Here is a 23,217-nt window from a genome sequence, read left to right as displayed (position 1 = left end):
GAACAAATACGAAAAGATAAGCTTACATGCTGAAATATCGTTATGTCATCTTCATTTCTTCAGAGTAATTTCTTATGTATCAACGGTTTTTTGTATCTACTGAAAAATAGAAAATTGTGAGTACACTGAGTTAGCTGGCAGCCGCTGGCAGTAACGCGAATGTTGTGTGGTTCCTGCTGCCATGGGATGGCACCACTTTGTACTAGCACTACCATGTTAAGACATCATTTTGTGCAAATACTAAATTAGATTTGTTTTTATTCGTTTATTTATATAAGTTCTATAATATTTTTGTAATATAAATATACAGACAGATATAGACTAAAATTACAAAATAATAAAATAATTAAAATAAAACACCAACACAAAAAAAAGAACGAAATAGGAATGGGGCCTATATTTTAAAAGAGAATAAAAATAAAATACGAGATTAAATATGTTTTAAACAATAACAAAAAATATTTGGTTTAAAATAATATCAAGAGAATTGCTCTGTATATATAAAGATCATGAGAATGTTGATAGATTTTTCGCGGGGAAGGATTGAGTGGATCTTATAAACTAACAACGGAAAAACTAAAAAAAATGTTGCTATTAAAAATACATTTTATAAAAAAATTGGAAATTCCTTTGTCTTTTTTCCATTTCTCATTTTAACACAGCAGTGAAATATTGCCGCTTTCATTGCCAGCCAAATAGGCACGATTCAAGGGCAATACGGCCAAAGAAGTTAGAACACCTTTAAACGTTTCGGAGCGTAATTTGGTTACTGTATGTGAGGCATGGGAGCTGCTTAAATCAGAATAGATGCCAATGCGATTACCTGTTGTGGCGTAGACCAATTCGGGGCCGTTTGTTTGTAGAAAATGGGCTGGTTCGGCTGGGGGTCTAAAAAAGTAAGTAAAAATCGGAATATATAATTAAATCCTTAATAAAAGTAACAAATTTCAACTTACACCAGCTGATAGTGTAAATTGCCATCATGGGCATGCCACACCGCCAAACTATGATCCAAGGCTGAACTAATCAATTGCTGATCATTGGGAGCAGCCAGCTGCAAAATATCACATTCCATGCGTCGCCATGAATTCAATATCATACCGGTGCGTGTATCCAACATTACAATATAACCCGACGAAAGGCCCACAGCTAACCAATTACCCGACGGAGCAACGGTCAGACATCTTACTGTGGCATTATTTTGTGTATTTGTGCTAACACGCCATTCATTGACATATTGCATACAGCGGGCATCAATTATTTTCACCGAAGCCTCTGCTGTACCGGCCAATACCAAGGGTGAAGGTGATGGTAGACATTTGACAATTGTAACGGGATTATGTTTGGGTGAATCCAACACACCCAACGGTCGGCCTATAAATGGATCCCATATGTGTACCCCCGAATCACATGACACCACAAATCGTAACGACTCCAGGAATGCTAAGGAATGTATAGATTTTCGATGATCAGTATAGGTGAATTGGCAGGATTTTGTTTTAAAGCCATCACCCTCACTGCGCAGAGACCATAACTTGACTGTTTTGTCCTGTAAAGTGAGAAAATATGTAGAATTGTTTTTTGGTCGTGTACATCAATTACTGTCTCCACCATGAGCAACGAACATCCATATAACTTTTATGTAGTAAGAATCCTAAATAGTCCTCATGGTCAAACATTCTTCTTCACATATAATATCAAATGTTCTTTCTGTAGAAGACGGTCTTCTTATGAATAACCAAATTGTCTTCCCACTGAGAACAAAAAAGAACAAAGAGAAAATTTTCCGTCGTAGAGGCCCAAAAGGACTTCCGGTATTAGAATAAATTATATTCTTGTAGAAAGAAGACCAACTGATCTACTCATAGAAGCTGAAGTTGTCTTCTCATGGAAAACGATATACTTACGATATACTCACATATGGTCTTCGCATTAAAAATTAGCAGAGGGTCCTTCGACACCGGATTGGCTTGAAACCACACAACATCCGAATTCCGGCTAGCGTCTTTTACCTTAGTATAGTTAGTATGTTTGTATTTCTAACGTTTTTCTGTTTTGGGAGCAGCATATCCCGGAATGCCTGCTCTGAATTTTTTTGGTACTAGGTTTGTCATATCCGCAACCACCACACTCATACTTCGGCGACATGCAATAGATGTCGCTAGTGCGTGCATTTCAGGGATTGCTTTTGAATAGTCCATGTAAGGGAATATTCCTTACTGAGTCGTCGTTATCAGAAAGCGAGACTCATCCTCATCCTTCATTCACTTGCACTGTAAGTGAGAGAGAGAAGCAAATGCAAAAACAACTGAGTGGGTGCCCTCACTATACTGACTTTGCAAAGAAGCCCGTCCGTGGTTTATAAGCTCACTTTTTTTAAGGTTAAATCCCCCTGGTCTTAGGGAACATTCATACTGATCATGAGTTGTGGCATTCGGTCCTAGGTAATGACCAGAGGGGGTATAGTGCAGGCTGAGCAGATTAATAGTTCTACGTTTGGCAGAATTTGCAAAGAATGCCACAGTTCGCAAGACATCGTGTCACCAGATCTGACAAATAACGTCACTTGGCAACCCACCACTTATTTTGGGTCAGAACATTTCCCTATAAACGTATACATCAGCAGACCACACGACTTCATCATCCCTGAACGCCGTACTTTTATCAATCACGGGAAAACTATTTGGCCTAGTTTCAGGGAGTTCACCAATCACTCCTTCAGAGAAATGGCCAAACGTTGAGATGTTCGGGTAACAGAAAGGACGTTTTGGGACATAATCACAGCTGCAGCCGCTCGCTATATGCCTGACTTCCTGCAGATTCGGCGAGACTGGGAAATCTGCGTGATGAGCTTCGTAGTACCAATCCCAGAGTCAGAGAACTAACCCTGGCAGGAATAAGTGACTAGATCATCTGAAGGATTGCAACATTAGAATCGGAATAAGTGAATTGTGCACAACGCTTAAGTCACTCTCGAACCCTGGGAAGCATGAAGAAGGGACCTCAGACACTTTTGGCGACGTTACGCTGACTGATCCAAAGAGGTGTGCAAGTTATTTTATTCGATAATTTGTCGAACACCTCGGATTGACAGGGCGAAGAGTACTACGTGACCTTAGATCTCTTTCCGGCAGGGGATGAACAATCAGAATTAACAATGGATAATGTTGCAAATGCAAACGCTAAGTCATCCAAGGCGTTGGGCCCTGATGGAATCTCCATGGCGACGGTGAAACAGCTGCATGAGCTGGGTGTAGAGTTTTTCACCAAAGTTCACAACCTGTCGCTAGCCATCCACATCTTCCTTGATGTCTGCAAAATGGACAGGGCGGTCCCACTACTGACTCCAGGCAAAGATGCCAGCAGAGGTGAATCGTATAGACTGATTTCGCTTTTATCTTCCGTAGCAAAAGCCCTTGAGGCTTTACTCCTCCCCAGCATCAGCTATCAAGTTCTCCATCATCAGCATGGGTTCCGTAAGCAGCACAGCAATACATACAACAGCGCTGAGTGCCATCTCCACTCATATATATCGAGGACTCAGAAGAAGTCAATATCAGAAACAAGTTAAAAGGTTTTGATACTGCCAAGCACTCCGCTCTGTTAGAGGACCTCGAGCAGACTACCCTTCGGACAAGTTTGAAACATTGTAAAGACAATGGACGCCAGCTGTAGGTGGAATTCAAGAACAAGAAATCAAAACATCGTAGAGAGAAACAGGAAGTTCCCCCAGGAGAGGAACTATTTAACCTATACCTTTACTGTATACCACCCCTGTCAGGCAACATTTAGATCGTTATCTATGCGGATGATTGTACGATCTGAAAGGACCTAAAAGCGTATTAAAAAAATTGGAAAGTAGAATTTATTTGACTCAACTATGTATTGGAAAATGTACTCGACGTTGAAACATCCCATCTATGCACCGGATTGACAACGGTTAAAAAGAATGAAGATAGGAACTCAGTCACTTTTAGCTACGTTACGCTGACAGATCCGAAGAGGCGTGCAAGTTATTTTAATCGACAATTTGTCGAACACCTCAGAGTGACAGTTCGAAGAAAAGTGTACTCTGTGACTCTGGAGGCTTTCCTCTCTTTCCCAGCGTCAGAAATAGCTATCCAGTTGCCGATCAACATCATAGGCTTCGTAAGCAGCACAGCATTACAACAGCGCAGCATGGGATCTCCACTCATATTTGTCGAGTTCCCAACCAGAACAAGCCGTGTTATAAGACAGTGTTATTGGCGCCCAACTTATCAAAATCCTTTCATACTTTGAAGCCCTCCACGCTGTTCAAAGTCATTGAGCAGGCTACCCACCTGCCAAATTTTAAACATTGGATAATCGATTACTTGTGTGAACGCCAGTCAGTCGTGGAATTCAGAAACAAGAAGTTAAATCAACGTAGAGTGAAACAGGGAGATCCCCAAGATGGGGTGACATCTCCGCAACTGTTTAACCTCTACCTCTCCTGTATTCCGCCCCTACGACGTAACGTATGCGGACGATTGCACGATCTTGGCGTCAGATACCTTCTCTGATGACATTTTTGAATGTCTGAACTCCTATTTGACCGATCTTACTACTTTTTCCACTCGAGGGGAATATGCAAATATCCGCCACTAAATCTACGGCCACTCTGTTCACCAAATGAACTGCGGAGATGAGCACTGAGCTCATGACTTTAGGGATCACATTCGACAGCATGTTCACGTCGTCAGCGCATGCCATATCTATCTTCGACAAGCTGAGATTTAGGAACAGGAACCTTTAATCCCTATCCGGCCGCACTTGATTGATTGGTCTGTGGTAAGCTATGCGACGATAGTCTTGTTGTTGTTGTAGCAGCTTCTACAAGTACATGTAAATCTTTGTTTTATTGATTCGGCTCCAGCTCCAAGCTCAGAAAGGACGCCACCTGAATTGGATTAGTCCAAAGAGAGAGAGGAGTTAAGTCAGTCGGGTTGGCTGGGCAGTTAAACAGGTGCTGCGTAGTATGCGGACCGGTGCCACATGCTGGGCAGATATTCCGCGTGCCATCAATCCTGGCCCAGTAAGAATTAAGGCGGCTGCACCAACCAGATCTAAGTTGCGCCAACACGACTCTCGTTTGTCTTGGCAGCTGCTGTTCTTCCGCTGCCACGGGTGGTGGATGATCTTCGAGGACTATATTCACACTTTAGGCTGCCAGAGCCTCTGCAACCGCATCAGTATGAATGTCTCTTAAACCTGCCTGGTATGCACGTTGATCTAGAGGTTCTCTTTTATATCTTTGGACCTCTCTCTCTAGATCTCTATAATCCTCCCTAACTCGCCTGGGAGGTTCAGGCATATCCACCAGATGGTGATTTGGGTGGTCTTGCTTCTACGTAGGTTTCCGGCTGCTACAACAACAATAAATCAGTGTCAATCCCATGGCAGCGGGTTCTTTGTACCGGATTGACCCGAAACCAAAAGTGTTTCGGCCAGCGTCTGCCAACTCAGCATCGAACCAACCTATTCTACTACAACAACAATAAATCAGATTTGTTTTGGTTCAAGTATATTGGGAATGGTGCAGCCGTCTAAACCCCTATAGGGCTCATTAGCTGCCAAGACAATGAAGGCAGTTTTGCCCCAACTACGGGCAAGGATTGAGGACAACATGTGGTACAGTCCCGCATAACGCTATGCATATTTTCAACTGCGCCGCCAAACCTACTCAACTATGCTGGTAAACAAGCAGATTAAGCAGGAAAACAATGATAGAAACATTTCATATGCCGCTACAACAAACCAAAAAGTAGTTTTTAATCAAATATGTTATAGAAGGTGCAGCCACTCAACCCCTAATGGGCAGAGATTGGCGACATTCTGCTAAACATCGACCAAAGGTATTTGAAGCAGCCATCAACAAGAGATCCACGTTGCAAGACATACTCCGATGACGGCACTGACTAAAAGTTTACAGAGCATATTAAAACACGTAGATGGCCCCTGGTCGAAATTCTGATAATTTCAATTAACCTGCTACGGGTGGAAATGGATTTCTATGTTCTGCTTATTTGTTTTTTTAATCTTGAAGAATTTTCAATTATTTGTCTTTTTTGTGTTGTTCCTAAAAAAATAAAGCCCATTTGTAGGTTCGGTCTTGCTCATGACACAATTACCCAGGTAGTGGCATCGTAAAATTTTGAATATGTTATGTCAAAACTTTCTTTATGTTGTTGGGGAAATTACAACAAACATAATTTTTTTATAAAGGGATTTGACTTTTCATATTCGATCAGCTGGTGTGATACCACTACCTGGTAGTTCTGCCATGGTCTTGCTCCAAAAAATAATAATTGGTCTGTTCCAGTACTGCAAGAATCTATATATATATATATATATATATATATATATGTTTACTATTTTTTCCAATAACATAAAGGAAAAATGTTATCGTAGTAAAAAATAGTAGCTTCATACAGGTTCTGGAACACATCAAAAAATCTTATTATTTTGTCGTCCCCAAAATTATGGGTTGCTCCTAAAAACCGATGTTTGTTGTGCACCTGAAATAGTTGCTCTGTTCCAGAACCTGCAAGAAGCTACTATTTTTTATTACGATAACATTTTTTCCTTTATGTTATCGGAAAAAATAGTAGATTCTTGCAGTACTGGAACAGACCAAATATTTTATTTTGGTCTTTGGTTGCTAATACAAATTTTCAAATTGTTCCACCATCCAATTTTTGTCGTCTATTTGTTGTCATTCAAAATATTAAATCCTTGAGACTCCATTGTTTAAAATTTGTTTAAAACTTTATTGTGGTCCTTGGTCCTTACCAGAAATAGTTATAAAATCTACCTTTGATGTGGCCTTTCGATACTTCAATTAATCCTCAAAAAGTACCCATAAATTATACTCTCCACTCTCTATTCTCTATTCTCTATTAATTTCCACAATTCTTCTCATGGTGAAAGTCATAACAAGGGAGTAAATGTTAAATGTGTTCTTACCTTCGATGCCGATATAAAACTATTCTCATTATCCAACGAAAGAATAGCTCTCACCGAATTTGTGTGACCCACAAATGATTGCAGCTTAATTTGTTGAAGACTCAGAGTGGTATCTTTTTCGGAACGTGTTATTTCATGCCTCCAATAGGCAAGCCAATTACCTTTGAGGTAACGGGTATTGGGCAAGTGTTCGAACTTGTACGCGACCATATCAAGAACTTCCATTGTGTCGATAGGTTGCACCTTTTCCTTTGAAATAATCTTTGGTGTTTGCTGCGAAGTCGTGGGACTAACAACTTCAATACGATTTCCCACCACCTGGGTACCAAAACTATTGGCTGCTTGAGTTTCCGCTGCGCCGGCAGCATCTAATGTAGAACGTGTTGGACAATCTACAGCATCACTTGATTTTCTCGAATTTATGGTAAAAGGTTTATAATCCGGCTGCTCAAATTCATGACATAACGTAAGGACGAATTCCAAATTCAATAGGGTCCGTTTCATGATATCCTCCCCCAGGAAACGCAAGAAAGCCAAATAGGCACTATGCGCCAATGCCGGACTAAAAACATCACCTATTTCTTCAAGTTCACGTCTGGATTCCTGTTGTCGGTTGGGGTCGGGGGGTGAGATTTTGGCAGTACGATTATCGTTGTTTTCAAAGTTAATGGTCTCTCCAAAGGCTTTGTCGAATATAAGGAAAAATGGTCGCAATACGGTGAAACATAAATGTTCACGGGTCATATCCGGACCCAGGCGTACACTGAGGACATAGACAGTATCTATGAATTTACGGGCCAATACTGAACGACCCAAATAACCGCTGGGCATAAGTACTTGCGCAGAGCCCAAAAAGCGTAACACAGGCAAGATTATGCTATCCAAGAGGATGTCCTAAAATTACACAAAAACAGGGAGGTGGAAAAAAGATAACTTTTCAAATAGTTTTTTTTATTGCTTTACCTTCAAATGTTCCATTATGGTGGCATCTGTCAGACAAGGTATCAAATATTTCAACAACTGTAGTGTTGAAATAATGGCTCCCTCCAAACTGCTTGTTATGCGTTTAACTCCCAACGCTATCAATTCACTTATGTGGGGAAAATATTGCATTAATATCACTTGTTCTCCATACAAAGAGACAATTGCCATTAAACACTCCAAGACACGCACAGCACTACGATCACCCACAACCCGGGCATCGGACACAGTGAAATAATTTAAATTTAAAGCATCTTCATCCCGACCTGATTCAGGCAAAAGATTTTCTTGTCCCACATAGCATAAAGTCAACATTTTCAATAGATTTTTGGCAATGTAGCGTGAGGTTAAAACTGGTCCCAAACGATGTGATAGCCATATAAGGCTAATGCTACTCATTTCCGATATGCAATTATTTTGCAAGGATTTCTCTTCCGACATTTTTGATATAACCGAGGCCTGCAACGAATCACTGGCCTCTTGTGATAAACTGGTGGATGTGGCCAATTCCTCCTCAATTGGTTGCTTTTCCCCATCACCTTCTCCTCCGTCCTTTGTTTGAGCTTTTCCCTCCTCTTTGAGTCGTTTTGCATTCGCCCTAATCTGCTTTTGCTCCTCCTCGGCTGCGTTTTGTAGAATTTCAAAAGAGTCCACACTTTTTCGAGATCCAATATCACAGTCAATGGTGTTGAGCTGATACGATCTACGAAAGACACTTGCCGGTATTGCAATTGTCGGAGAACGTGGTCCCAATTGACTATTGTGTGACTGATGCAAGGGTGAATCATTGGCATTCTGACTGCTTAGAGATATTTTATCGGCATCTTCAAATGAGTTATTAGAAATCTTGGAACCATAAATAATTTCCGAAATAGCCAACTTTTCGGGTGTGGTTTCGAGTTGCCGTTCATCCTCTTCCTCCAACTCTTTGGCCTCCTCGGCAGTTGTTGGTCTTTGATTCATATCAAAGGAATCTAACGATTTATTTGATATGTGATCGGATGTTGAGATATGATCTGAATTGGCGTCATCATCAAAACTGAAAACATCTTCGATTTCCGGTTTGAGATTGGAAACTGTAAGGAAAAGTTGATATTCTTAAAATATTTACCTTTATTGGAAAAATATTATTTAAAAAATCAATGTTTTCTTGGAAAATAATCTTTTAAAAATCCACTTTGTTTTCTTAAAATAATCAGTGTTTTCTTGGAAAATATTTTTTAAAAAATTCACGTTTTCTTTTAAAATTTTACTTAAAAAATCCTCGTGTTCTTAGAAGAATAATTTAAAAAATCCACGTTTTCTTTGAAATTTTTACTTAAAAAATCCCCGTTTTCTTAGAAGAATAATTAAAAAAATCCTTTTTCTTTGAAAATTTTACTTAAAAATCCCCGTTTTCTTAGAAAAATAATTTAAATTTAAAACATTCACGTTTTCTTTGAAAATTTTACTTAAAAAATCCCCGTTTTATTCGAAAAATAATTTAAAAAATCCACGTTTTCTTTGAAAATTTTACATAAAAAATCCCCGTTTTCTTAGAAAAAAATGTAAAAAACCCACGTTTTCTTTGAAAATTACATAAAAAATCCCCGTTTTCTTAGAAAAATAATTTAAAAATCCACGTTTTCTTTGAAACTTTTACTTAAAAAATCCCCGTTTTCTTAGAAGAATAATTAAAAAATCCATGTTTTCTTTGAAAATTTTACTTAAAAAAAATCCCCGTTTTCTTAGAAAAATAATTTAAATTTAAAACATTTGACAATTTTACTTAAAAAATTCACGTTTTCTTAGAAAAATAATTTAAAACATCCACGTTTCCTTTGAAAATCTTACTTAAAAAATCCCCGTTTTCTTCGAAAAATAATTTAAAAAATCCCCGTTTTCTTTGAAAATATTACAAAAAAATCCCCGTTTTCTTAGAAAAAAAATTTAAAAAACCCACGTTTTCTTTGAAAATTTTACATAAAAAAATCCCCGTTTTCTTAGAAAAATAATTTAAAAAATCCACGTTTTTTGGAAATATTATTTGAAAAAAAAATACCCCATATCTTTGAAAAATAATTAAAAAAATTTCACGTTTTCTTACAAAAATAATTAAAAAAAAATCCACCTTATCTTGGAAGAACAACTTAAAAAGTATTACGTTTAAAAAATCCACGTTTTCTTGGAAAAATAATTTTCTTTGAAAATTTTACATAAAAAATTCCCGTTTTCTTCGAAAAATAATTTAAAAAATCCACGTTTTCTTGGAAAAATAATTTTCTTTGAAAATTTTACATAAAAAATTCCCGTTTTCTTCGAAAAATAATTTAAAAAATCCACGTTTTCTTTGAAAATTTTACATAAAAAATCCCCGTTTTCTTAGAAAAAAATGTAAAAAACCCACGTTTTCTTTGAAAATTTTACATAAAAAATCCCCGTTTTCTTAGAAAAATAATTTAAAAAATCCACGTTTTCTTTGAAAATTTTACTTAAAAAAATCCCCGTTTTCTTAGAAAAATAATTTAAATTTAAAACATTCACGTTTTCTTTGAAAATTTTACTTAAAAAATTCACGTTTTCTTAGAAAAATAATTTAAAAAATCCACGTTTTCTTTGAAAATTTTACATAAAAAATCCCCGTTTTCTTAGAAAAAAATGTAAAAAAACCATGATTTCTTTGAAAATTTTACATAAAAAATCCCCGTTTTCTTAGAAAAATAATTTAAAAAATCCACGTTTTCTTTGAAATTTTTACTTAAAAAAATCCCCATTTTCTTAGAAGAATAATTAAAAAAATCCATGTTTTCTTTGAAAATTTTACTTAAAAAATCCCCGTTTTCTTAGAAAAATAATTTAAATTTAAAACATTCACGTTTTCTTTGAAAATTTTACTTAAAAAATTCACGTTTTCTTAGAAAAATAATTTAAAAAATCCACGTTTTCTTTGAAAATTTTACATAAAATATCCCCGTTTTCTTCGAAAAAAAATGTAAAAAACCCACGTTTTCTTTGAAAATTTTACATAAAAAATCCACGTTTTCTTAGAAAAATAATTTAAAAAATCCACGCTTTCTTTGAAACTTTTACTTAAAAAATCCCCATTTTCTTAGAAGAATAATTAAAAAAATCCATGTTTTCTTTGAAAATTTTACTTAAAAAAATCCCCGTTTTCTTAGAAAAATAATTTAAATTTAAAACATTCACGTTTCCTTTGAAAATCTTACTTAAAAAATCCCCGTTTTCTTCGAAAAATAATTTAAAAAATCCATGTTTTCTTTGAAAATATTACATAAAAAATCCCCGTTTTCTTAGAAAAAAATTTAAAAAACCCACGTTTTTTGCAAATATTATTTAAAAAAAAATACCCCATATTTTTGAAAAATAATTAAAAAAATCCACGTTTTCTTACAAAAATAATTTGAAAAAAAATCCACCTTATCTTGGAAGAACAACTTAAAAAGTATTACGTTTAAAAAATCCACGTTTTCTTGGAAAAATAATTTGGAAGAATAATTGAAAAAAATCTACGTTTTCTAGGAAAAAGAATTTATAAACATCCACGTTTTCTTAGAAAATGGTATAAAAAAATCCATCTTTAAAAAATCCAATTTTTTAGTAAAAATAATTTAAATAAAATAATTGGAAATAATTGGAAAAATAATTTTAAAAATCCAGGGTTTTTTGGAAAAATAATTTAAAATAATGCACGCTTTCTTGGATGAATAATTTTAAAAAATCCACGTTTTCTTGGAAAAATAATTTTAAAAATATACGTTTTTTTGCAAAAATAATTTTAAAAAAATCTGTTTGTTTTTGAAAAAATTATTTAGAAAGCAAGTTTTCTTAGATGATTGTTCGTTAAAAATCCACGTTTTCTTGGAAAAAATATTCTCAATAAATCAACGTTTTTTTCTTTGAAAAATATTCTTATAAGAATTCACGTTTGTTTGGAGAAATGTTACAAAATCCCCGTTTTCTTGGAAAAATGTTCTTAAAAATCCAAGTTTTCTAGGAAAAATATTCTTAAAAAATCCATGTTTTATTAGAAAACTATTCGAAAAAATCCACGTTTTCCTGAAAAATGTTCTTAAAAAGTCCATGTTTGCTTGGAAAAATATTCTTCAAAAATACATGTTTTATTGAAAAAACGTTCTTAAACAAGTAAAAAAAGTGTCAGTCGTCTTTGCCGACAGATATATACCATCAGCCTATGTAAAGCGAAACTTTCACCTACGGACAGATCGAATGTATTTAAGGTCTCTTCAGAATTTTGTGGCCCTTTTTGGACATTTGAACTTGCCGACAAAAATGTGGATTAGGAATTAACTGCACTAAGACACAAATGTTGAACTTTTGTAAAGCAGGTACCCTTAGAGAGGACCGATATGGACCATTTTATTAGTTAAACTAAATTTTGATAAAATATTAGGAGATCCAAAGTTTGGACCAAATTGGTTGCCCTATCAAGTGATATAGTCCTAGCATTTTAGTGACATTTTTTAAATATTGGGGAGATGTACCGAAAGTTGTAGACCGGTATTCGTGGGCAATACCGGTCTACAACTTTCGGTACATCTCCCCAATATTTAAAAAAAGTCACTAAAATGCTAAGTTTGGATATAATATGACGAAGACCAAATGTTGGACCAAATCGGTTGAACAGTTCGAGAGTTATTGTGCTCTCCGACCGCCACATATGGTGACATAGGGGGTTTTTACACCTTTCGGACTAATAATTTTAAAAATCCAGGTTTTATTTAAAAAAATAATTTAAAAAAATCCGTTTTTTCTGGGAAAATCATTTAAAAAACACGTTTTCTAAGAAGAGTGTTCGTTAAAAATCCACGTTTTCTTGGAAAAATGTTCTCAATAAATCAACGTGGTTTCTTTGAAAAATATTCTTACAAAATCCAAGTTTTCTAGGAAAAATATTCTTAAAAAATCCATGTTTTATTAGAAAAATATTAGAAAAATTCACGTTTTCCTAAAAAAATATTCTCAAAAAGTCCATGTTTGCTTAGAAAAATATTTTTAAAAAATATTTGTTTTATTGAAAAAATGTTTTTCAAAAATCGACGTTCATTGGAAAAATGTTTTTTTAATAAATCCTCGTTTATTGGAAAATATTCTTAAAAAGTCCATGTTTGCTTGGAAAAATATTCTTAAAAAATACATGTTTTATTGGAAAAATGGCCTTCATTGGAAAAATATTTTTTAAAAAATCTACGTTTATTGCAAAAATATTTAAAAAAATGCACGTTTATTAGAAGAATATTTTTAAAAAAATCCCTTTTAATTGGAAAAAAATATTTTTAATAAAACTATCTTTATTGGAAAAAATATTTTGCAAAAAAACCACGTTCATTGAAAAATATCCAATCCACGTTTATTGGAAAAATATTTTAAAAAAATCACGTCTATTTGGATTAATGTGGCCGGCCACAACCTTCAAAATACCGAAAATCGGAAGGTACCGTTCTATGGGGGCTATATGATGACGTGGACCTATACCTAAAAATTTCTGGGGGAAAGTTTTATACCCCCAACGAAGACTAAATACCAAATTTCAGCCATCTCGGTGTGATAATGAGGCCAAAACCTTCAAAATACCGAAAATTGGGAGATATCGTCCTATGGGGGCTATATCAAAACGTGGACCTATATAAACACTTTACGGTGGAAATGTTTCTTAGCCTCTGGAAACATAAAATACAAAGTTACAACCGATTCTGTTGTCAAATGGGACTAATAGATTCAAAATATATTAAAATGACGCGTACTTTATATGGGGCGTTATATAAGGGCTATACCAAAACGTGGACCTATATAAACCAACTTTGGTAGGAATGTTTTTTGGCCTCTGGAGACACAAAATACCAATTTACAACCAATTCGGTGGTAAAATGGGACAAATATCTTAAAAATTCCTCAAAACGACGACGCATCACGCGTCATTTTGTATGGGGGCTATACGAAAACGTGGACCTACATAGCCCACTTTCAATACCAAAAGTCCTACGTTCAAACAATAGATTTTCCCAAAATTTCATCCACCTACGTCAATCCGGTCGGACGCTAGAGTGATTTCCACAGACGGACAGATAGACAGACGGACGGACATGGCTGCATCGATGTAGAATTGCACGCTGATCAAGAATATATATAGTTTGTGGGGTCTACAATTATTTCGAGTAGTTACAAACGTAGTGACAAACTTAATATACCCTCATCCTATGGTGGAGGGTATAAAAATACATTTTTATTGGGAAAAGATTCATGTTTATGGGAAAAATGTTTTGAAAAAATTCACTTTTATGGAAAAAATATTAAAGAGTAGTAAGATTTGTCTATTCGCTTAAAAGATTGCAGCATGTCACTCCTTTTGTTATTGATTTTTTAGGTTGCAAATTTCGTGATTTTATTAATTTACGAATATGCCTTCTCTTCTACAAATGCTTTAAGATGCAGACGCCACTTTACTTTGTACATTCATTCAGTTTTACAAGATCATATCGGAACCCCCAAATTCGCATTCCTTTGCTCACACCTCCATTAGAGAGATCGTTTCTTGTTCGAGTAGCTAGAGTATATATTGTATTGCCACTGCCCTTAAGAGGAGTGTTTGGTCTTTCACTAGTTGTATTCCGCAGAAAAATGTTGGAGTATATTGTTTCACGTTACTCCCAATTGTGATCTATTTATATTAATTTTCATATTATCCGCTTATAGCTCAAATGCTTTAAATATTTTTTTTTTCCTATGCTGCATACATGTGAATTTGAATGTAGTCACTGTGTCGTATTTTGCTTGAAATATTTAGGCACATCACTGAGTGGTTCATTTCATATTCAGATGTAAATGTAGTTTTTATTGGAGTAGTTCAAATTCTTACTTTGCATTTAATGATCTGAAGTTTCATAAAAAATAATGAATTTTCATAAAATATTTGTTTTTGAAATTCTCATTAATCAAAAAAATAAAAAATTTAATATTATTTATGCATATTTATATTGCTCTTATTATAAATGCTGTATTTCTTTTGGAGTAGTTTATTATCCTTTTCATTCTTGGAGTATCAAAATTCAATTAATCAAAATGTTTTTTATTTACATTTTTTTTATTTTATAATTACTGCCCCCTTTTTTATACATAGTAATTATTTTTTTTTTTGAGTAGTTCTAACATCCCTCCCTTGTTATATTTAAGCTATTTTATATAATATTAAATTGAACATTATACTGTAGTATACAGCCTTAAGGTCGAAAGACTGGGCATATGAAAATTGAAATAAATAAATAAATAAATTTTTTAATCCACGTTTATTGAAAAATATTCTTTAAAAACACACGCTTACTGGAAAATTTTTCTTTAAAAATTGACGTTTATTGGAAAAATTTTCTTTAAAAAATTGACGTTTATTGGAAAATATTGTTTAAAAAATCCACGTTTATTGGAAAAATTTTCTTTAAAAATCTACGTTTATTGGAAAATATTCTTTAAAAAATCAACGTCTTTTGGAAAAATATTCTTTAAAAAATTCCACGCTTATTGGAAAAATATTTTTTTAAAAAATCCACGTTTATTGCAAAAATATTTAAAACAAATTCACGTTTATTGCAAAAATATTCTTAAAAAAATTGACGTTTATTGCAAAATTTTCTTTAAAATATCCACGTTTATTGGAAAAATATTTAAAAAAAATCCACGTTTATTGGAAAAATATTCTTTAAAAATCCACCTTTATTGGAAAAATATTCTTTTATTTATTGGGAAAATGCGGCGTTGGGAACGTTCGAAAAAAAATCCACGTTTATTGGAAAAGTGTTTCTAAAACAACAGCGCTTGTTGACAAAAAAAATCTTTAAAAAACACATTTATTGGAAAAGTATTCTTAAAAAAACTCCACGTATTCTTAAAAAGTTCATGTTTGTTGACAAAAAAAAATCTTTGAAAAAAATCTACGTTTACTGGAAAAATACTCTCAAAAAATCGGGGTTCAGATTTCAAACTGTAAAATGGACTACTATTAAAAAATAAAAGTCGAGTACACCGGCAATGACAGGAGAAGAGAAGGGTACTACGCCGCATTAGACATTTTCTGTCAAGAAGGCACCATCATTATTTACAATGGATGATGTTGCAAATGCCATTGCGAACGCTAAACCATCCAAAGCATTGGGCCCTGACGGAAAATCCATAGTAATGCTAAAACATATGATTTAAGTATTTTATCAAGGTCCTCAACCTGTCGAGGGCTCAATCAGAACAAGCCGTACGATAACGTTGGATAATCAATAATACGTCTGGACGTAGGTTGTTGGAATTCGGGAACATCTAACCAAATTTTTCCACCCGAGGAATATACAATTATCCGCCACTCTGCTCACCAAAAAAATTGCGGATATTAGCACATAACTGGATATCCATGCCACTGTTCACGCATGACACTGCTACCTGCTAGAAGCTGAGATGTTGAAATAAGGTTCTCGAGTCCTTAGCCGGCAGCATTTAGGGCGCACATCAAGAAACCTTGGTGACAACATATAACGCCATAAATCTGTCTATGGTAAATTATGTCGCGTCATTGTAGTTCAACAATATAAGTGCAACGCAATGGAAGAGTATTCAAACCTGTCAGAACAAAACGGTGCCTCCTCATGTCATCAGTTGACCATGTGCATGAGGAAACGAAGATTCTTTTTGTACAGAAAAACAATAATATGTTCTCGTTGCAGTACTTGCCATTCTAATCAGCATATGGGAGATATGACCTCCCCACCAGAAAGGCATGTCAGATTCATACATACATTCACATGTTCCCACAACATCCCCGAAGGTACAAGGCAGACTTCTCTCATATCAATGAGTTCACGGCGATTCATATTCAGGTATGTGATGGAAAACGATTCGACTCGTTTTGCTATAAATCGAAATCGTATTCGAGTCGATTCGGTTTTCATCACATACCTGATTGGCTCAATGATATGGGACCTACTTTTTATTGCCGAATCCGAACGGCGTGTCTTACGACACCACTTGTAGAGAAGTTTTTTATGGCTAAGTACTCAGGAAATGTCGCCAGCATTACTGAGGGGGAATTTTGCCAGTTTAAAATTTGATGTTGCTTGGCCTGGGATTCGAACAGATCTTCTGAGTGCAAGGCGGACGACCTAACCATTGCACCACGGTGGCATGTCAGATGACATCTTGATAATCTAAAGAGGTCAAATATTACAGGAGAGAACCCCTAGATCATCAAGTTTATCAAACAGGTTTGAATAGAATTCACACAGATGTAGTCGCAGATGCCTTAAACAACTATGATGTGAATGTGGTCCTCGGCCTAAATCCTCCATCTATCACAACTGAAAAACGTCAGCCTTATGGTAAAAAAACGGCACTTATGAGAATTGAATAAACAATCTTTTGCAAACCAGAGATTTGGTGAACTCGTCATTACTTGTCCCAAAAAATAATCTGTAATATTGGAATTGACTGGAGCTATAGCCAAGCCAAGGCCATAGATTTTCATTCAACAAAATATCATGCAAGGAGAGTTCACCCAGCACCAATCATTGTTGATGTAAACTCCTGAACAATTGCAGCAGCATATAGACAATAAACAGCGGTTTGTTGTAATTTTTGGGCTAAAGGTTAATGCAGTCATATAGGGAGGCCGAATGATTCGAAAGGGCCCCCTCTGTCACATCATCACATTTAGCATCTGTGGAGTCCTAGCGTAACATGACGTGGACATGAATGAAAACCCGAAATATTATCTTAACATTTTACTGTAGTATACAGCCTTAAGGTTGAAAGCCTGGTCTGAGAATTGAAATAAATACCTTTTTTATAGATCTAAAAATGTAACTCACCTTCAACTTCTCCCGACAGAGTATTATCATCCACATCGTCTGCTTTCTGGCCAGGAGACATTAGCGTCATATCATCTTCATTGATAACCACAGCGGGATTAGTGACTAAACTTAAATTACGACTGCTACGTCTTCCAGCTGCTGAACTGTGATAATGCAGACCATTACCATCTTCAGGTTCCTTATAACCACCCACCGCTTCAATGAGAGGTGCAATAAAATTTTGTAGAAAACATTTCAAACCGAAACGGACAATTAAGCGCAGTAGAAAGATTTGATGATAAAGTTTTACGGATTTCCTCGATTTAAATGAACTACTTGTGGAGAAGCGTAAATGTGTTGAAGAGCTTGATAAGGAGTCGGTGATGGAACGATTTCTTACCGAAATCATGCCACGTTCAAAACTCTCCACATCATACAGCTTCATAATGGGCTGTAAAAGATATTTTTGAGTGTTTTGTATACCCAATGCCTGGGCCACAGCATCGAAGAGATTCCAGGCGGTTAAAATTGAAGTATGTTCATCAGTTAGGAGATTTATTATGTGAGGTAGCAGAATATCGATGGGAGGAAATTGTTCAAAACCCAAGGGTTCCAACAGACGTCTTATGTGGGCACAACATGCCATAACTTTACATTTGCCAATTTTACGTTCAAACTGCACTCGCAAACGATCGATTTCGGTGTAGCGCGAACATTCATGGCCATTGCACTGAAAATGGGTATGCAGCTCTAATAGGATAAAGGCAAAATCAAAAGAGTACAGAGATCTTATGAGGGCATATGAGGCATAGAAATTGGTGGGAAAGGGTATTAGCAAATTATGATAGATTGGTTCCAACAGCTGGCCGGCGGAGGGTAAAGGCATACCCATTTCTGTTACAACATCTTGGGCTGATAAATTCAACAGGATATTGGTTAAGTAACGCAAGCATTTGGGTATATCTTGTTTGTACAGCTTATTTATGGTTAGGCAGGCCTTGAGTCGGGTTTCAAACTTTGGTTGCAGATTGTGGCCAATTAGTGGCCTTATTCTTGACATTGCAAACATTTCCACAATTAAACATCCCAAAATTTGTAGATCTTTCAATTTCTTCATATGATGGACATGCAGCGGCATAGACTTGTGTGGTTGTTTGGTGGAAGCGAGAAAATTTTTACTTTTCACCTTTGATGAGGAGGCATTCTGCTCCAACGGCGAATCTCCCTCATTGAAAAGATGATTGGTAAAGCTGTGATTATCTGTGTAGTCTTCAAACAGCAAATCGCTGGTCAGCATTTTTTCTGGTGCATTTTCTGTGGGTTTTTGCAGGGGAAATGTTTTGCTTACAAACTGCTGGGAAGACTCTAAGGATTGTAATAGCATAATGGGATTGTAGTCCTTTGGAAGTTCTATGAAATTTGTGGTTTTATAGAAATTGCTCGTGGAGGAAGAGGGGGAGGATGTGGAGGTGTTGCTGGCATCTTCGGGCAATTTTAAGGTCAAACGTGGCGATGCCTTGGTAGAGTGAGTCGTCATATGCTCTGCATGCCCATCTAATGACTCTGTGGATTTACTAAGATTATCTAGGCTTTTGTTGAGTTTCTTATCTCTGCTTGACTTGTGTTTGGGAGGGGGTTTTTGCTGTTGGCTGGAGAGAAGATTTTGTATCCTAGGAGCTTGCTTTGAAAACCAAGGTGATATTGTTCTCTTCGCCGGATGTGGATGGGAGAATAACTGTACAATACCTCTTTTGCACAGGTTTTTGTGTTGATCCACCATTGGTAGACACACATTTTTGGATTTTATTGCAGCCTTTCCTGAAAGTTTGTAACCAAAATTTAAATCTATCCAATGATGTAACCGTTCACTGACGTATTGACTTTCCAATGCCTCGCGATGTTTGGCTATAAAATCTTCCGGGCACGATGCCCAAGAGGGTATTTCCAAATCCGGTAAATCTTCATGTATGGATTTGAAAATCATTGGATCTGTATAGAATTCTGGTATACATTCATCTGGTGTCCATTCTTGCAGCCTTTGTATCGATGCAGGATACTCTGCGGGAACCCAAATTGGTCGAACATGTTCCCTTAGGATATTTTGTGGTGTACGCCTTGCCATATAAACAAAATATGTGATTTCCGAAAGGAAATCTGAAACATGATGGGCCACCTGTTGTGGAGATGTTGTACAATTCGCCTCCAAATCTCGATGTGCCTGTTGGGTGGCATGTTGAAACATTAAATCCAGATGTATATCACCCTTATTTAAACGGTATTTACTTTTGGTCAAGTCCCTCCATTGTAAGCCATTGCGAGATTCAAAATTTGTTACCCATGGCATTATGTGATGATACGAGGGATTATTTTGAGAACGTCCTGCAGCTGTATTCAAAATGGTGAGATAATCAAAATTGCTTATTTGTCCATTACACCACATATCACAATAATCCCGCAGCGAGAATTGTTTTAAATCATACGAGAGTTTTAAATCCAATTTCAAATTGGAGATATCCATAGTGTCGCCATCCACCGGCAAATCTAACTCCTGCAAACCAGTGGCTTCACTTGGTGAGTGGGTCATTACATCTTCCAAAAAATAAGCTGTGATATTGGCATCGACTGGTGGTATCACCAAGGCCCATAGATTTTCATTCAGCAAAATATCATGCAAGGAGAGTTCACCCAACACCAATCCTTGTTGGTGTAAACTTCTAAACAATTGCAACAGCTGATAAACAATAAACAAAGGTTTATTGTAATTCTTATTCAGCACTGCAGGGCTAAAGGTTATGCAGTCATATAAAGTGGTCGAAAGGCCGATGGGATAGAAGAACACTGCCATATATTGACTGGTTTCAATGCAAATCAAAGCAGGCATAACATTCGAATGCGCCTCCATTGTCACCTCATCACATTTAGCATCCGCGGAGTCTTCACGTAAACGATCCAAGCCACAATGGATAATGGGACATTTGAAAACCCGATAGATTACCTCCTTCAAAACAGTATCGTAGGGTAATAGATTTGCTGTAGCTGTCCCCACTTTACTCTTAACACCACCATCCTTTTCTCCTCTGACATGGGCTCCTGGACATTTCTTATAAAAATCTGACCAAAGATTGCGAAAATTCTCACACATGACCTCGAAGACAGCCATAGAGTAACTCAATGGCATTTTTTGCCCAAAATCATCACACAACCGATTATCGTCAAGCGGACATTTCAGTGGGAACACCTTACTATAGGGCTGTTTTTTAAACAGCTGTACCAAAACTCGACACCACGGATGTTCCAAATCACCATCAGGATGTGCTCTCCGGTCCAATGTGGAATGTATGGGAAACACATCGATTTTCCGTTTCTTTTCGAGGGTCTGTAACCACTTTTTATCGCAAATTATTTGATAACGCTGTGGAGATGTCTGAGCGACATGCTGCCAATTGATACCAATCTCCAGGCAAACAGTTTCCATATCGTTTGATGACTCACCGATGCGGGAGTTACTCGTCTTTGTGTTTTCAATATTTGCTTCTTTTTACAAAATATCGAGGATTAGAACATTTCTTTGATTGATAAGACAATGTCCAATGTTCTAAATAGGGGGTGGTGTTGCAAAAAGTTAGAATGTTTAGAATTTTCACAATTCCCCTTTTTTTATTGCTAGTTTAGGCCATAATAAATTCTGCGTAGATTTTGTTCTCTTTTTTAATCAATTAGACAATTTCTTTTTATTTTTCCAATTGTTTATTGATGCGAAAAATTGTTTTGTTGAATTTTTTGTTTTTCCTTTGTTTATTGACGAGGAGATGAAACTAAACTTAAAAACGTTCCGCAAAATTCGAACACGGACAAAATGGAATCAAGAATGAAACATGAAAACAAAGCAAAATGACAGACTTACTACGATGTTTACGAAGGAGAGTGAAGCAAAAAGGCCGACTTGTTTACGAATGAGACATAGGAAAATTTAAACAGCTGATGAATGAAACTGAAGCAGTCGATATTCGATAAAAAATTGGCAGTCATATGGCACTATCGGTTGTATCGATTAATTTTAAAAATTCAATATCGATATAACCGGACGAAAAACCTTTGCCATGGCCTGCAAGCGAATTCAAAGAAAAACAAAGATTTTAAATGTCAAAATTCATAAGCCGATAAGCAAAAACTTTTGATGCGAATTTCTTTTCTGTCAATTCAGTTCGAGCGGGAGTACTCGCGCGAGAAGAAAAAATAAAACGAGGATACTCTATTTTTACTCGTCACTCGAGAAGCATATTTCAGACTTGGTCGTTTCTTGGTGCAAGTTGAGGGGTGGAGTTGAGGTGGGGGCAATTTTTTGATATGCGAAGAATTTTTTGTGTGGGGGCGATTTTGGGGACGGGATAAATTTTTATGACCCTCCCCCCTGAACTTGTTCTCCTCTATCAACTTCCAACCCATCTACTCCCCCCCCCCCCTCAACTTCCCTACAACACTACAAAAAAAGGTTTTTAAAAATATATAAATTATTTTTCACTAGATTGTACTCTTCGAGTAAACTCGTACTCTATTTCGAGTATTTTCACTCCTACTCTTATTTTTAAACCCCGAGTACTCGCGACCCAAATAAAACAAAAGTATATACTCATTTTAAAACTCAAGTACTTTTCACTCGCGAGTAAAAACAAGCACTTTGTCTACTATAATGGTGACAAAGTCATGGTACAATTACTTAGGTAGAAACATCGGCGAATTGCTACAACAAAGCAACTTTTTTTGTAATGTAAACTGTCAAAATTTTCGCCAAATGGTTTCTTGTTGTCTCTTTTTATCGCTTGTGTTTGTACAGTGAAGTGAACACATGCTACCTCTTACTTACCGAATCATATGGTTTTTTGTTTTGATTTTTCATAGCGAATTATATGGTTTTTTTGTTTTGATTTTTCATAGCGAATTCCTAGTTTTTTGACGTTTTAGATTCGATCAGCTGGGCCGAGGCATCTACCTAAGTAATTGTACCATGGACAAAGTCAACACTTTGTCAACAGGTTGTCCACAATTGATACCTTTACCTTAATAAGAAGAAGCATTGTTTATATTGAAAACTGATAGCCCAACAAAGCATCTTCTTATTTCTTCATATTCTTAATTGTTTGGCGTAAAATAATTGGTCTGTCTGGTTACTTTCCCAGCAAGAATTGACCAGCAAGAACTTTCTCAAAGAGTAAGGAGTTTTTATTCTCTTTTGCTAGAAAATTTTAAAAAGTTATCAGACACCTTCCCAGCAGAAACCAGCAAGCAATCAGCTGACTTGCCAAAACAGAACAATTTGTCCGCCAATGAAGGAACCAAAGGAAGCAAAAATGTTGTATTTTATTGAAAATAAAAAAGCAAATGTCCCAAAAAAGGATTTTCCCACTTTGCA

At 36.0% G+C, this 23,217-nt stretch overlaps 1 protein-coding gene across 1 annotated transcript; it reads right to left on the bottom strand.

The window, feature by feature from the left end:
• Positions 1-250: 250 nt before the first annotated feature.
• On the bottom strand, positions 251-21,660 carry Wdr81 (WD repeat domain 81). The gene is made up of 5 exons (XM_073970473.1): positions 17,826-21,660; positions 7,951-9,044; positions 6,988-7,881; positions 957-1,549; positions 251-888 (listed from the first exon to the last, which is right to left on the bottom strand). Exons 1-5 carry the CDS (start codon positions 21,280-21,282, stop codon positions 654-656), a joined length of 6,273 nt encoding a protein of 2,090 aa, XP_073826574.1. The 5' UTR covers positions 21,283-21,660; the 3' UTR covers positions 251-653.
• Between the last annotated feature and the right edge of the window lie 1,557 nt (positions 21,661-23,217).

This window comes from Musca autumnalis, unplaced genomic scaffold, assembly GCF_047663935.1.
Source record: "Musca autumnalis isolate F117 unplaced genomic scaffold, ASM4766393v1 scaffold_2, whole genome shotgun sequence".
NCBI classification, from domain to species: Eukaryota; Metazoa; Arthropoda; class Insecta; order Diptera; family Muscidae; genus Musca; species Musca autumnalis.
This window is presented reverse-complemented; position numbering and strand designations above follow the sequence as displayed.

Excerpts from the sequence above, each read along its gene's own strand:
- Wdr81 (XM_073970473.1), bottom strand. The coding sequence starts at position 21,282 with ATGGAAACTGTTTGCCTGGAGATTGGTATCAATTGGCAGCATGTCGCT. Across the intron at positions 7,882-7,950 it reads CCATAATGGAACATTTGAAG|GACATCCTCTTGGATAGCAT; the intron begins GTAAAGCAATAA and ends GTGTAATTTTAG. Across the intron at positions 1,550-6,987 it reads GTTTTATATCGGCATCGAAG|GACAAAACAGTCAAGTTATG; the intron begins GTAAGAACACAT and ends CTCACTTTACAG.